Source organism: Oculina patagonica, chromosome 9 (genome assembly GCF_052425735.1).
Source record: "Oculina patagonica isolate OP01 chromosome 9, crgOcupat, whole genome shotgun sequence".
NCBI lineage: Eukaryota > Metazoa > Cnidaria > Anthozoa > Scleractinia > Oculinidae > Oculina > Oculina patagonica.
This window is the reverse complement of record NC_135766.1, coordinates 504,608-521,129: the sequence shown is the minus strand read 5'-3', so window position 1 is coordinate 521,129 and position 16,522 is coordinate 504,608. Positions and strand designations below refer to the sequence as shown.

The window sequence follows — 16,522 nt, the reverse complement described above, 5'->3', positions numbered from 1 at the left end:
GTCATAAAACATAACAAATCCATTCTGGAATGAGAGAATTCAGCCTACTTATTTAAAATTATTTTGTAGGTAATTTCCACAAGGCGTTAGAGTTTCAGGTCAAATTTCCCTTGGCCGAACATCTTAGCTTTGCTTTACGGTTAACAAATTTTACGGCTAACGGTTAACTCAATATGCATTGTGACCCTCCACCATTTATGCGCATCGTGATAATTTGTTTTTGAACGTTGTTACCTGCCACGAAAATCACAAAAACGTATACGCGACTATTTTGTTTGTGTAGTTTCCTTTAGTGATATAATAAAAGCACAATGAAAATTAGCTCAATTGGGCGCAATGTACCGAAACTTCCGCTTGTATTTGTATGATGCAAATTGTGTAAATAGTTGACGAAGTAGTGTTTGTTTGAGTGTTGTGGTTCGATCGAAGCGCTTTATCCTGTAAACGCAGTTAAACATGGAAGACAATTCAGCGAAGGCTGCCAGTATGGTGAGGGTTCTTGCTATTGTGCACATCATTGTCGGGTTTCTTCTCTTCTTTTTCGGCATCGCAGACGTTGCTGTGAGTTACTTCTGGACAGTTATCGGTGGTTTTGGGATTTGGATCGGTGTCTGGGTGAGTTTCACTTGCGACCTACCAAATACAATCTTATGCATAAGCAGGTAATGGCTCCTGGCGTAAGCATGTTGCAGAAATCATCGTAAAATGCGACAAAGTAATTGATTTACAATTATTATTTTAGCCCTTTTCAAACTCAAGCTATTTCCCAATGTTATAGATTTTTTTTTTCCGTTGAACTAGGGATTTAATACATTTCAAATCTGTTTGTAGCGCATCAGTTTAAATCTCTACTGAAACAGATTTAAACATTAAACTCGAACTCGAACGAGGATGGCACGCCTATCGTTACCTAAAAAGGCAACAGAGTGAAATTGTGTTTTATTTTAAAGTTATGTTTTGGTAGAAACGTTGCTTACTCACTGCGTTTTATAGTGCGTAACGTTTTCACGCAGGATGATTTTTGCGTGATTTGAAATGCAAATTTGTGTTACCATGTGTCAACAAATTTGCACCAAGTGTACCAAACATGACACTATTCTTGCTGAGACTCATTAAACGTTTAACCATGAGGATCAATTCTGCTATTTTAACTTGCGTTGCTCCATATATTCGAAACTGAAAGTAATTTTTTCCGTAAAATGTTAAGATTTTGAACGTTTTTGTCCCCCACATATGAGCATAATGATTTTTTTATGTTTGTTCGTCATTCAAAACGAACAGAATTAGAAGCTAGACAACTTCGCCTGGAGGCATTTTCCTGTATGAAAGTTATATTTAACATCAAAACTCTGTTGATAGAACAAATTCAGGTATTTAAACACTCTTTTCCATCGCTTTCCATGGTTACTAAACATTCTGAGATTTCAGTTGTCAAGTAAATTCGTACTCGAATGTCACATCCGATTCATGTCGTCACGTCATTTCGTCTTTTTACCAAAATGCACATCCTCCAATGCCCAATGAAACCCTTTTAGACAAAAATATGTGATTTTCCCTTACCTATTTCAGATCTAAGCCTATCTTTGATACACTATTTCAAACTGCTTCGGTTAGCAATTACATTGATTGATTGGGAGCGCACTTCTCATAGCAGGACTTTTGACATAGTCTATTGTTAATGCAATGGCATCGTTCTGTTGCAGATGATCATCGCTGGGGGTCTAGGTATCCGCGGGACTCGAAAAGAACGATGTACTCCACGCAACGCTTTTGTAAGTTGATCAAGTTCACCTCACTCTGACAACCTACAAAGAAAAATCCGAGGTCTTTATAACCTCTGGTAATACTTTTTAATGTTTTGAAGTTGCCGTGAGCGAATAAACCATTTCAGTGCATCAGCATTATGAAAGGCCCGTTTGAACTCACTATCTTTGTTTCCTTCTTAGGAAACAAAGAATTGGAAAACAAACTGTTGTATGCTGAAGTGTATCAAAGGCGAGAAAATTTGCGTTTCTACGGCATTAGCGAGGAAGAAGAAGGCGGAGACTGTCGCATGGTGCTTAATTCTTTCCTGGAACAGCAATGTGGTGTCCAAACAATGGGTATCGAATTTCAAAGGGTCCACAGGATCGGAAAGCCTCATGATGATGGAAGCCCTAGAGCAATAATCGCTCGGTTTCTTAGATATAGCGACAGAGAAGCAGTTTTCTCAAAAGGAAAGTCGTTGAAAGATTCCGGGTATAGGATCGCTGCAGACCTGCCAAAAGAAATAGTTAACCGAAGGAAGCTCCAGTCGACGAAGCTGGTCGATGCAAGAAAAGCGGGTAAGATCGCGTATTTCAGCCGCGCTGAACCTGATAAATTGTATATCGATGGACACTTAAACCCACTTTAATTATTGACGTTTACTTTTTTGTTTGGATTGTTTGATGCCTATATTTAGGCACAGCTTGAACTTATATTGAACGCGAATTTGTAACTAGATAAGCTTGCCTCAGTCGTAAATGGCCTTGCTTTCTCCTTATTATGATTTAATAGACGAAGTTATGGGGAACAAATAACCGTTGTAATCATCATTTCCCCTCTCCGCTTAGTTTTCGTATTTAGTTTGTGTTTATTTTTATGTTGTTTTTTGTTTCAATCAATTTCCTCGAGTCGTTCTACGGTGGCACAACAGTGTTTCTGGTCACCTTTTATGTTCTGTCGTTTTCGTTATTCGTTAGTGTCTTGTAGGGTGTTAATTGCAAATGCAATAAGGGAGAGTGTTAATTTTTTTTTTTTTTCCGCAAACAAACGCCTGCTTTACGCAATATTTTTCTTCACAACTTTTGTATGGAAATGAATTCAGGTAACGCTTTTTGTTATTCCATTGACAGCTGCATTGGTGGCCTTTTACAAATTCTAAAAGTTGTGGTAAAATCATGACAGCAAGCAACTTTGCATTTAAACTATTATCCTTAAATGCTCGTGGGATTCGTTCTTTTGAAAAACGGAAAGCAGTATTTGGATGGGTAATGAGACAACAAGTCGACATTTGCTTTATTCAGGAAACCTATAGTACTAAGGAAGTTGAAAATGTTTGGAAAAAGCAGTGGAAGGGTGAGATGTATTTCTCGCATGGTTCTGTACATAGCAGAGGCGTGCTTGTTTTAATTAAAAATAATTTGGAATTCCAAATCAAGTCCATGCGGCAGGACAAAGAGGGTCGTTTTATTTTTCTCGAGGCGCTGGTGCAAGATCAAAAGTTTTTATTAGTAAACATCTATGCTCCAAACAAAACGAGTGAGCAAACTCACTTTTTCGACAAAATCAAGGAGGAATTGGATAACATTGATATAGATGACGACTGTAGAATAATCATTGGGGGAGATTTTAATGTTATTTTAGACCCCAACCTTGATGGTTGTGGGGGCAAACCAAAATTAAAGGAATCAGCTAAGCAGATTGAGAATATTTGCTTACTGTACGATCTAGTAGACATTTGGCGACTTAGGAACCCAGGAATAAGACGTTTTACTTGGACACAGAAAACTCCTGTGATCCAAAGGAGGCTTGATTTTTGGTTAACCGATAATGCCTTGCAGGAGGAGATCGATCAGGTGAGCATTATTCCTTCCATAAAGTCTGATCACTCCGCCATTCTGTTGTCAGTTAATGGAATAGAAGAAAAATCACACGGTCCTTCCTTCTGGAAGTTCAATGCAAGTTTATTAGATGACAATGACTATGTAGCTCTAATAAACGATAGATACCAGGTTTGGGTTGACGAATTTAGGGATATACAAGATCCCAGATTGCTTTGGGATCTCATTAAATTCAAAATTAGACAGGAGACAATTTCATACAGTAAACGCAAAGCGAGGGAAAGGAAGGCGAAATTGACATCTCTAGAGGAAAAATTGACAATCCTTCAAGAGCTTTGTGACCAGGATCCATCTACGGATAATCTGAATAGGCTAGAGATTTTGAAAACCGAGTATGACCTTCAATATGAATACATTGCACAAGGCGCTATAATCCGTTCAAGGGCAAGATGGTACGAGCAAGGAGAGAAAAGCAACAAGTATTTTTTGAACTTGGAGAGCTCTAGGGGTAAAAAGAGCACAATCCGAAAGATTCTTAAGGAGGATCAATCTCTGACAACGAATCCCAAAGAAATAATGGCCGAACTTAGAAGTTTCTACTCAAATCTTTACCAAGTGAACTCTACTGGAGAAAGTGAAGCCTCATTAGACGCATTTCTTAACAGCGTATCCTTACCCACACTGTCTGAAATACAGAAAGAGAAGTGTGAGGTAGAATTGACTATCGGTGAATGTTTCAACATCTTGAATGGTTTTCAAAAGAACAAAACACCTGGTAACGACGGCCTTACAACGGAATTTTACTTAGCCTTTTGGCCCATTCTTGGAAAACATTTGGTAGCTTGTCTCAATTATGCACATAATCACGGAGAGTTATCTAACTCTCAGAAACAAGCGGTGATCACTTTATTAGAAAAGAAAGGAAAAGATAAAAGGCTGATCAAAAATTGGAGACCAATTTCCTTAATTAATGTGGACACCAAAATAGCCTCCAAAGCGCTAGCTAAACGATTAGAGAATATACTTCCTGACTTGATTCATTACAACCAAAACGCTTATGTGAAAGGAAGATCAATATTTGACGCCGTCAGGACCATTGATGATGTATTAGAATATACAAAATGTAGTGATCAGTCGGGTATCCTTGTAACAATTGATTTTGAGAAAGCGTTCGATTCTTTGGACCATAGATTCTTATTGAAGGTCCTTCGCACATTCAATTTCGGACCATCTTTTATTCAGTGGATTCGCACCTTTTACTCAAACGTGTCTAGTTGCGTAATAAATAATGGATTTGCGACAAGTTACTTTAATGTTGACCGTGGTGTGAGACAAGGGGATCCGTTATCCCCTCTCTTGTTCATTCTTAGTTTAGAAGTTCTAGCTTGCAGTATTCGACAAAATGACAAGATTCAAGGGATCAAAATTGAGGATGAAGTTGTGAAAATCTCTCTTTTCGCGGATGACATGACATGTTTTTTGAGGAATAAGTCTTCGTATGAGAACCTGATTGTTAATTTAGATCTGTTTTCGAGATTCTCAGGTTTAAAATTAAATGAGGAAAAAACAGAATTTTTTTGCTTAGGGGTCCAAAATTTGTCTAAATCACCTTCCTATGAATTTAAACGCTCAATTAAGATTTTAGGCGTACACTTTGATTATGATCAACTTTCTAGGAAAAAGGATAATTTCGAGGCAATTATAAAGTCTATTAAAAAAACATTAGGCATGTGGAAATGGAGGGGACTCACACTTATAGGAAAGATACAAATCGTTAAATCTTTTGCTATTCCGAAATTTATGTCGAAAGCGTCGCTTATTCATGTGTCTAAAGATCTCATACAGGCAGTCAATAAAGAACTTTACAGCTTTATTTGGAAAGGAAAGGATAAGGTTAAACGGTTAGCTTTGATTAATTGCATTGAAAATGGAGGGCTTAAGATGCTGGATATAGAATCTATGGTTCTAGCGCAAAGAATAATGTGCGTGAAGAAGTATATTGAGGACTATGTTAGTCCCTGGAAGATCTTCTTAAACCACTATTTGAAAAAACTAGGCGGAAAGTTCATTTTGCAGTGTCATTTTGATTGCCAAAAATTGCCCATATTTTTACCCGAGTTTTACAAAGATTGTCTTGCTGCGTGGTCAACTCTTTCAAGTAAAGAAGTGGTTTCGTACGGAGATGTTATGAACCAATACTTGTGGAATAATAAAAACATTCTATGTGAAGGTAAATCTTTATATCATGCCTTTTTCCGCATAAACTGTGGGATAAGCAAAATCGGAGATTTAGTCTCTAAAGACAATACGTTTCTGGAAAGTGATAAAGTTCTCAGGTCAAAACTATCACCTAGTCAATTTTTCCTTTTAATGGGAGTAGTCAGTGCCATTCCAAAGGAATGGCGCTCCATTATCAAGGGTGAGAGTATATACCGTGAACCATACTCCTGCCCTGCAAATTCTTTTGAAGTGCCTATAAAGGGGGAAATGTTGGATATTTCTAACATTCCCTCCAAAATAGTTTATGAAGAGTTTCTTTCTCGTAAAGTAATTCCTCCTACTGCCCAAAAGAAATTTAAAAATGACTATCCAAATCTCTCCGTCGATTGGAAGAAAATCTATTCTCTAGCGTTTAGTGTTACTTTGGATACAAAGTTAAGAGCTTTTCAGTACAAATTACTAAACCATATTGTGTATACAAATGACAGACTATATAAATTTAAGATTGTAGACTCGCCATTATGTGCTTTCTGTTACTCTGAAGATGAATCCCTCGAGCATTTATTGTTTCTTTGTAAAGCAAGCGAGGTATTCTGGAAAGAGGTATTGTCGTGGTTGGCCATCCATAAGAATGAAGTTTTAAATTTTTCTCTCACCGATGTTTTGTTTGGTAAGTTTGATATCGATACAGACTCTATGGTAGTTAACCATATTCTTCTTCTTGGAAAATATTTTATTTATAGGTGTAAGCTTGATAAGATTAAACCCTCTTTACCAGTTTTTAAGGCTAAATTAAGAGCTACTCTTAAATTAGAATTTTACATTGCCAGGAAAAAAGGTACACTTGCTCAACATTACAGAAAATGGAATATCTTTATTCCTGTATTAAGTTAGACTATTTCCTTTTTCCACTCTACCTTTTAAAAAACTCCACCGAAAATATTTTAGGTCACTCTAGTTTTTCGAAACCTGCTTTTTGACCTTTTGTTTAGAAAGCTGGTGTTTGCTTTGCATGTCTCTTTTTTCTTCTGCTCTCCATAGCATAATATACCTTGTTTATTTTTTAACGTGCTTTGTTTGTAGTAAGTAATGTTAAGCTTGTAATAATTTATTGTTGTAGTGTAAGTAAGTATTGTATTAGTGTAAGTAAGTAGCGTTAGGACTGTAAGTAATGTTTAAATTGTAAGTAGTGTTTCTTTTTTCTTTGTAATTTTGTACTGTATGTTTGTATGGCAAGAAATTAAAAATATTAAAAAAAAAAAAAAAAAAAAAAAAAAAAAAAAAAACTATCTTTGTTTCCTAATTTGAACTCCATTCAAGCTGGTATATTTATGGGTTTCTCCATCGTCTCAGCTGTGCTCGGTAGAATTATCATAATCTGCTACAGCATATCTATTGACATACATAGAGACGACTACAGACACGACTTCAGGTACGGATACGGAGCCGGGCAGAAGTATAGAAGAAACATCCATGATACAGCAATGGCTCTCAGTGCTGTAATTTTGATTCTTGGCGTTGTTGAGTTTGTCATTGGAATCTGGGCGTCTGTGTGTCTTTGTCTTATGAAACCTTGCAAGTGTTGCTGCAACACTCCATTACAGCAGGTAAGCAGCCTACCGAGAGTGAATTTAGAAAGGAAAGGTTTTTGCTGGCGAGAGAGCAAGCCAAAGGGGCATCACTCTGCGATGTTTAGTTAGTAAAACGTCATCGGGAGTATACCACTTCAGAATCATTTGCAACCGATCAGAAACTCGATGTACATGCACGTGCATATCTTTGCTATAACGTCCTAAAATTCAGCAAAATTAGGGCTTAACATTTAGGAACAGAAGTCGAAGTTTACCATTGATTAGAAAACAAGTATCACCTATCCAAGAAAACGCTACTATAATTTAATCAATCTGCGTATTGTAAGTCTTGCCTTTTTTTGTTTCATTCATTAGCAGCAAGTTATGTACACTGCCAACACTGGTTACGTCTTGACCCAGGGCCCTGGTTCTGCTCCTGTGGCCATTCCGATGCAGACAGCTGGTGGCATGGTTGCAGTGCAAACTGTCACACCAGGTGCACAGGGCGGGCAACCTCAAATAGTGATGGTACCTGTTTCTGCCTCGGGGGTTTATCAATCTCAATTGGCTCCATATGCTCCTGCTGGAGCCACAGGGTACCAACCTCAGCAGGCTGAGATGCCTCCACCATACGGACAGGAACAGTACATGACGCAACGAAACGCCCAGGTATAACTTGTGTAACTGGTCAGTCCCGAAGCCTGGATGGGTTATTAATACCCCCGTCCCATACCATTGTGTTACCTTTGTTTGTGTATACCCAAAACACTTTTAGCGTAGTGTGACATTAAAAAATGTCGTTACCAAAATTAAGAAGGGGACCCGGGCTCCTCTGGCCCCTCCCTTACATCCAACCACTGACGTCATTTGGCTTTTGACGCAACGACCTCAATCATAAGAAAATTATATCTGTACACGACTTTTAGATTTTATTTTACAGCCTCATCCCTTCACTGAATTGTTTTGTAATCGTTTCCTCATTTCAAACTAACGTACCGTTAAATTTCCGTTCTTTAGGTTCCCGTGAAGATTTAAGATGTACCGATAGACACCATAAAAAGCAGATCAACATCCAATAAAACTTTAATTTACCCTTATGTGTATCTTTTTAGCTGCTTCTGTTTCGGTTTTTCCTTTTTTTTTTTTACTTCAAGCGATCCTAGAAATAAAACTTAGATGATGGTAAACATGGTAAAATTAAAGTGTTCAGCTTTTTTAACCTTTAAAACAATGGCACAATTTTAGATTGTATCGTAGACTTTTATGTCGCAAACTGAGTGGGATGAAATTTAGTCTTTGGAACAAATAAAATTCTGTTTGTTTCAATAGTGTTACCTTGTATTGTTATCTGTGTAAATTCGACAAGCATCCTGCGAAATCAAATAAAATCAAATATTGTCTGATATTGCCGAAGGCGCCTTAGGTCGAGTTGGCTAAAATCCGTTGATAGTCTAAATTATTTTATTATTCGACAAATTAGCTGACCGTTATTTGTTGGCAGTTTTCTGCACACCACACGATGTCTCTCTTCCAATGAAAAGGAAGACTTAAAAAAGGAAATCGAATTATTACAGACAAAAACGGGCAATGGGACAATTTGCTTTAACCGTCTTAATTCGCAGACTTAGCAAATGCACATATATCTTTTTCTTGATGTATTTAAGCCGTATTACAAACTTGAATAAGTTTATTCAACAACATTTTACAATTATCCTACGAAATCACGCAGAATATCGCCCGACTCGTAAGTGATATTAAGCTTATTTAGCGACAAATTACAATTATCCTACGAAATCACGCGGATTATCACCTGACTTATGGCGACGAGGCCGTCACGGTAGGTCAGGTTGGACGATATTCCGTAAGATTATTAGATTATAATATTGCGGTTTTCAGTGATATGCGAATTGATAGGTTTATAAATCAACTAACGAAACAGCAGAAGCATTACCTTTGCAGTTGCTACCCAAAACAATAACAACTAATGATCGAAACCTGTCTGTTCGAATTCGTGAGCTGTCATTTAAATATTTTAAGTTAGTCGATGACGTTGTCTAATTTATTCATAAAATGCATGCCGGAGGGCATTGTTGTGTCATAATTTTGTCATAATTTTGTTTCTGAGTTTTAATTCAAATAATTTTTGCTTAAAGGAACCTAGCCAGTTGTTTTCGTTTTCATACGAGAGTTCCGGCATTATATTTTACGCAGAGCTGTGTCTAAACGAACGAGATCACTGTGAAACTTTTAAAGGTAATTAAACAAACTTTCAGTAACACAACTTGCAGCAATGCAATAAGATTTCGCTTAATCATGCAATTTTCATAATTTCTATGAAATCGAAAATGACGAAGGCTGGCTTGGGTCCTTTTAAGACGACGTTGTATAATTTATTAAAGTACTTTAACAAGCACGTGCCGGAGTGCATTGTTGTGTCATATTATTGTATTATTGAGGTTATTATTCTTATAATACTAATAGTAGTGGATTACGAGATGAACGAGTCATGTAACTTTCTAAAGAACGTCAATGTTAAGCAAGTGAAGTAGTGCATGACATGGTTGAGTGGCAACCACTCATAGAATTGTATAAAATACAGAAGTTAAGGAAGTGCTTAGAAATGTTTCGCATCTTATTGGCGCTGGAACTCGTGACGTAGCCAAATGCACCACAATGTAACTCCATAAATAACGCACATGACATTGGTCGCGTGCTGCACAGAAATACAATGAACACAAACTGACAGTCGCATCCGCATTTTCTAGCGCTAATATCAGTCGAAAATACGCATTATTAAACATGGCGCACAATTTAGCGAAGGTTGTCAAGATGGCGAGGATTCTTGCCATCGTACATATTATTGTCGGGTTTCTGCTCTTCTGTTTCGGCATCGCAGACCGCGTTGAACGCGAGTTCCTCCCGCCTTTCTGGGGAGGTAGGCATGGTAAAAGTATATGTTTTGGGATTTGGACCGGTGTTTGGGTAAGTGTTAAATTTTTATTTATTTCATGATCGACACAACCTGTATTACTTACAACCCTGTTGAGGATTACTTATAACTCTGTACTAATTGACAATTCGCATACGCTCTACCTTATTGTTTTGATTTCTATTTTTATTTTTTTACAAATAAGAGCACCTAGAAAAGCAAACAAGACTGCGTGGATGTCTTTGGATGTTTCGTGCTTGCTGGCACGGAAGAATTACCGCTTAAGGGCAAAATAAATTACAAACCTATCTCTCCTCAAACTAGTACTTTCCCGCCATACATATCACTTATATCATTATGCTTATCGTTTCGTAATCCGGAAACGAAACATTATTTCTTATCGAAACGGCTGTTTGTTGATGCTATGGTGTCATTGTGACACAATATCACGTCCTATGTCAGGTCATCTATGACGCCATTTCTTTCATGAAATAAGATTTTTTTTGAACGTTGAATATATAACCAAATGTGTAAATGTATAACTCACTTAACAGCAACGTGATCCGCTAAAAAAAAAAAAAAAAAATAATGGTCGTTAGCAACAACAATGACTGTGTCGACTTTAATATAATCACCGACTTGGACATGCTATCTATATTTTATTTATTTATTTTTTTATATAATTTTTCATCAAATAGCTTAAAAAAGCAAAGTAGGTTGAATATAAAACCTAAGCCACCGAAAATCGACTGTTTAAAAACCGAAAAGATAAAGCAATAATGAAATTATATATAAAAAATGGTCTGGGAAAAATTTAGTTCGCCATTTTGGATAAAAAATTTTGTTTAACCTAGCTGACAAAAAATAAACTGTTTGCCGTGGAAAGGTCAAAGTTAGTTGTCACTTGGAACTAGAGTGGAAATGTTGCCAGTAAATCGTTAGGAAAATTCGCCAATATTGGTGGAAACAGCTTTTTAAAGCCTATGTAATCCTTTTTTTTATATGATTCCTCCACCACCCCCCTCCCTCTCCCAAAAAATATCACACAAAATTGCAGTTTAAGTGGTAACCAAACTACTGCTAGTGTATTGATTAACTGGCTATTTAATGGAACGTGTGTTGTTACTGTGTGCTAGCTTTGTTTGCGACCAAACAGTTGGTGGGATTTATTTTATGCTGCTCGGTACATAAAAAAAGGGGGGAAAAAAAAGGGGGGGTCCTTGGGCATGCTCCCCGGGAAAACGTTCATTTTTAGAACCCCAGAAACGCTATTTTAGGCATCCTGGTAGAAGTTTTGCGCTATTACTGATGCCATCATACAACACTTAAAGGTAATTATTTTGAGTGCCTCCCCCCCCCCCCAAAAAAAAAAACACATGCTCATCACATGCTCTTCCTCTTTAAGCCATATTTTTTTGACCTGCCCCCTCAAATCCCCCCTCCGACCCCATAAAAAATGAATGTTTCCTAAAGTATCGGTGCATGCATCATAAAATAATGCAAACAGATCAGATTCACTCAGATTCGACCCAGATTAACTGAAAATTAAGCATTGCTTACGTTTTCTTATGTCTGATCAATCTCTTCTTCTCTTTTTCTTTTTATCCTTTGGCAATTCTCGATCTATCCCTTTAACAACCCTTTCTGCTGATTCGTTGAAAAACCACTCGCCGAAAATCACCCTCGGTAATTTGACTGATTGCAGATAGTTATGGTCACATGAAGCATTCTGACAGTTAATTCACAATTCAGATATCTGGATCAGATAAAAAGATGATGTTTGAGCACGTTTAATAACCGCTTCCGTTTCCGCGATATTCATTATTTCTTTACTGAAAATGACTGATTCTTTATTCCAAGCAATGAAACATTAAATATTCCTTATTTATTTTCTGTTTTAGCTCGTTATTCATTATTCATTATTCCCCCTCCACCCCCGATTTTACTGAATGCAATGACATTCTTCTATTGCAGATGTGCATAACAGGAGGTCTTGGTATCCCTGGGACTCGCAAAGAACAAAGTACTTCACGCAACCCTTTTGTAAGTTGGTAAAAATATAATGAAAATGATACGGAAGTTCGCCTCAGTATAATCACCAACGAACAGTCGTCGGTGCTATTACCTAATGGTGTAAAAAATTCTCTTGAGAATTTTTTTTAACATTTCACTGCTTCTTTGTGCACATTGTACTAACAGCTATTATACACCTAATTAAAGAAACTTTGGCCCATTAAAAAGCATTAACCATGAAAAATACGACCCAATAGTACTCTGGGTATACGGCCTTTAATAGTAAGCCTCATAACATTTCCTTTCATTTATAATCAATATATTTTCTTTCCTTCAGAACCTTTAGAACATGATTTATTCGACATGTCTTATTATCATGTTTAGTTTGTCAAAGACGAAGATTATTTTTCCGATTTCCCAGTAAACATTAGGGTCGCATTATTATTCATGGTTTATGCTTTTCATGGGTCAACGATTTTTCACCCAGGTGTATACCTGATTGGACGTTGACCCGTGCCTTGGTGCGCCCGTCTGTCGGTCGCCTCTACGCCCGCAGCTCCTCTGCTCTCGCCTAGGATCTGTCGCTGTCTCCCTCCCCATCGTCTTTGTTCTGTGCTTTCATGGGTCAGTTTCTTCACTCAGGTGTATATAAATGTGGTAGCAAACGGGACACATTGCTGCTCGTGATGTATATTATGAGTGGGCAAACGAGAAGGACGGACACAAAACAGATGTTTTGTGTCCATGCCAAGCAAACAATTGTGTGTGTGTGTGTGTGTGTGTGTCTCGAACGGACACAATAGCGAAGCACGCGAGGTCTTAAAATAGAGTGCAAATGAATATAACCACCAAGAGGGTCAGAAAACAACAGCTTGTTCTGAGAGAAATATAAGGAATCAAGGCGAAGTTTTCGTTTTATGACAGTGTTTAAGGCAGGCCGGCTGATTTCAAAACTGTTTTAGGGAAAACGTCCAACATTTCGATTTGTTTGTCTGAGTCTTGTCTTAGTCGTGACGTCACTCGCGTGCTTTGCTAATTTTTTTTTTTTGTAAAAAAAAAAAAAAAAAAAAAAAAAACGAGAGCAAGTTGGAAAATTAATCGTGTCCGCACAAAACTATTGCGCGTGTGGGCAAACTGGGAAACATTGTGTCCGGTACAATGTATCCGCAACTATTGTATATATCTTCGTTTGCCATCACCTTAAGGCTTCTTTGAACTCAATATAACTATATTGTTTTTTTTTTTTTGAAATTACAGGCTGGTGTATTTATGGGTTTCTCCATCACATCTGCAGTTTTGGGTGGAGTAATAATTATTTTCTACAGCTTCGCCATTGCCGAACTTCGAGACCTGTGGAACGAATTTTCAAACTATTTTGGTGTTACAGCAGAGGGACAGACATCTTTATAACAAAGATATGGCCCTCAGTGCAATTATTTTGATTCTCGGCATTGTTGAGTTCGTCATTGGAATCTGGGTGTCTGTGTGTCTTTGTAAGATGAAAACTTGCGCGTGTTGCTGTGGCAATACACCACAACAGGTGAGCAGCCTCGCGAAAGAGAACTGAGTCAATCATTTATTTTAACAACTAAGGGAAAACGGGTAAGGACAACTTCCAAAAAGAAGGGTTTCTTTCTGCGGTACCAAAGATTCAGTGACTATTCATTCATTCGTTCATTTTGTATATTTTAGAAGCAGTCCGGTGCAGACAATACAGAAAGACGCATAAAAACGACGTTACGCGGAAATGTCTCAAATACTTTCCTCCTTCCCTCCATACATTCAATTTCATTCATTCGATTTTTCGTAGTCACATTGTACGTGCATAAAAATGTTCAATACAATATACAATTCAAAAACGATCTGAATCTCATGCATTACAACATATATCTTCTTTAAAAAAAATGTTTTGTGTCAACTTTAATTTAATAAACAACTGTCTAAAATATATATTCGCTTCTGAATAATCTTTTTACAGTATACAAAGCATCATTGCTCTCTTTTACGGACTTAGATCATGCATAGTTAGTATCCCATGCTTGTATCACCTTGAATTAAGCTCGCGTGTGTTTTATATGCTTTCCTTTAAATTTCTTTTTGATATGTGTAATTTCTATCATCATTATTTAATTTGGAGCATGCATGAATATTGGAGTAAAATTAAGCCGAGCTTAAAAGTGGAGCTTTTAAGTTATACGATAATATCATTTACAGGCTCGAGAAAATTTTCATTGTGTGTTTTCTGACGGAGCACCAAACATATCTTTGCGCGGACGTACGTAGACCTACGTACGGTCGGACCGACAATCAAGGGACAGGCATTTGCCGAGTGCCGCTATTAGCATATATCACTATATTTACATAATGGATGCCTTGCCATTTTTCCTCCACAGGGGCAAGCGGCGTACACTGCTAACCCTGGGTACGTCACGACCCAGGGCCCTGGTGTTATTCCTGTGGCAATTCCAATGCAAGCAACTGGTGGCATGGTTGCAGTCCAAACTGTCACACCAGGGGCACAGGGGGGCCAGCCTCAAATGGTCATGGTACCTGTTTCTGGGGCTGGGAGTTATCAGCCTCAGTTGGCTCAAATTGGTCCGTCTGGAGCCATGGTCACAGATTACCAACCTCAGTTGATTCAAGTTGCTCCAGAAGGAGCCATGGCCACAGGTTACCAACTACAGCAGTGTAAGATACCTTCAGCATGCGAGCAAGGACGACTCATGACGCAATAACACGAACAGGAATAACATCATGAATCTAAATATATACGCCCCAAGCGCGTAAATACTCAACTTGACTGTCGAAATTGAAATAAGTAGGATGACCGGTAAGCTTAAGAGAAGCAAGCAAGTTGCACAGGGCGTAGAATACGACGGAGGTCTGACAGGTCGAAACGACCACATGTTGTGACTTCAAAGGCGATTTTCAGCCTTACCTATAGTTTCACTTTGCATCTGATTTCTTGTAAAAAGGTGACCTTAAATCAGATAATTGTTCGTTAATTTCTCTGCAGGACGTTTGGATGTTACAGCCTCATACTTCTGCTGAATTTTTTACTGATCATGAGTCATTTACACCAACTCAAATCAACTAACAGTTGAACTATTTTACTTTAGATTCCTATGAGGACTTGAGATGTACATGCAAGCTCGGTGGGAGACTGCAAATTAATTTTTCAGTCTCATTTATAGTTCACGACGATAAACATAGAAAATCAGAACCGCGGCGGTAGTTTTAAGTTTCAATTGAGAAGACATATCAAGCACTCGAGAGAGAGAGTTTCATCACGTTTCCTAACACCCCGAAGTTTGTCAAAAATACCCCCTGCACTTCGTACTTTAAACTCTCTTTTTGATCTTTGAAAATGTGATGAAACGGCTTCGTATTTAATAGGTATATATTGCATAAACGCCAGATAGATGTCACCGAAAACTAAGACATAAAGCTTTAGAGTATCTTTTAAGCTGTTCTCATTTCGGTTGTATATTTTCTATAACGAACATAGAAAAAGAACTTATGATCTAGGTTAGTGTTTCGAATTTTTTAAGCTCTAAAACAATGCCTGATATCCAGATTGCATTAGCATTAATATGTTATATAACATCAACAACAAAAAGCAAAAAGTACTATTTACACCCGGTGGCAAAATCAATCTCACAAGGCCCATGTTAGACCAAGTTAGCTAAAAAATGTAAACATAGGAAGGTAATAATTAATAAGCATTTAAACTGAATTTTAGTTATTCGCGGCCCCTCACGCTCAGAGGGCATCATCATCATCATCATCATCATCATCATCTTCATCATCATCATCATCATCATCATCATCAGCACCACCATTAGGGGCAACCGCAAAAACAATAAAGTGGCGAACATCTTTTTGTTTTGTTTTTAATCCACGGCTTATTTAATGCAATCTAAAATGCCCCGCAAGCATTTGGGGGGATTGCCATTTTTTTTTTCGTTTTCTTTTTTAAATAAAAAAAAGACTAGGGACATACTTTATTATTTGTGTGTTGTCTTTTGAAATTATACAGCATTGAATGTGACAAAATATTAATTGCAGCAAAATCAATGCTAGATGTTTATGTGCATGAGCTGACCGTTATTTGCATGTCACTTGGTGAGCTCTTCCAATGAAAAGGAAGATAAAAGTGCATAAAATAATAACAGTTAACAGTGGATTGTGGACAGCATGACGAT

General features: G+C 37.5%; 2 protein-coding genes and 1 pseudogene across 3 annotated transcripts in view; all 3 read left to right on the top strand.

Moving 5' to 3' along the window:
- LOC144665344 (uncharacterized) overlaps window positions 1-16,522 on the top strand; it is a 43,722-nt gene that overhangs the window by 8,886 nt on the left and 18,314 nt on the right. The gene's annotated exons all lie outside the window — the stretch shown is intronic.
- LOC144665439 (uncharacterized) lies at window positions 397-8,945 on the top strand. Its single transcript, XM_078526691.1, has 5 exons — window positions 397-615; window positions 1,704-1,776; window positions 7,125-7,411; window positions 7,751-8,044; window positions 8,393-8,945. The coding sequence occupies exons 1-5, from the start codon at window positions 457-459 to the stop codon at window positions 8,408-8,410; spliced, it is 831 nt and encodes a 276-aa protein (XP_078382817.1). The 5' UTR covers window positions 397-456; the 3' UTR covers window positions 8,411-8,945.
- Window positions 10,160-15,055, top strand: LOC144665340 (uncharacterized; annotated as a pseudogene). The gene is made up of 4 exons (XR_013572914.1): window positions 10,160-10,357; window positions 12,279-12,347; window positions 13,575-13,857; window positions 14,711-15,055. The product of XR_013572914.1 is annotated as an uncharacterized LOC144665340 (transcript).

Bases quoted from the DNA above. Each gene is read 5' to 3' on its own strand.
- LOC144665439 (XM_078526691.1), top strand. From the start codon at position 457: ATGGAAGACAATTCAGCGAAGGCTGCCAGTATGGTGAGGGTTCTTGCT. The intron at 616-1,703 runs GTGAGTTTCACT...GTTCTGTTGCAG, and splicing joins GGATTTGGATCGGTGTCTGG to ATGATCATCGCTGGGGGTCT. The intron at 7,412-7,750 runs GTAAGCAGCCTA...TTCATTCATTAG, and splicing joins GCAACACTCCATTACAGCAG to CAGCAAGTTATGTACACTGC.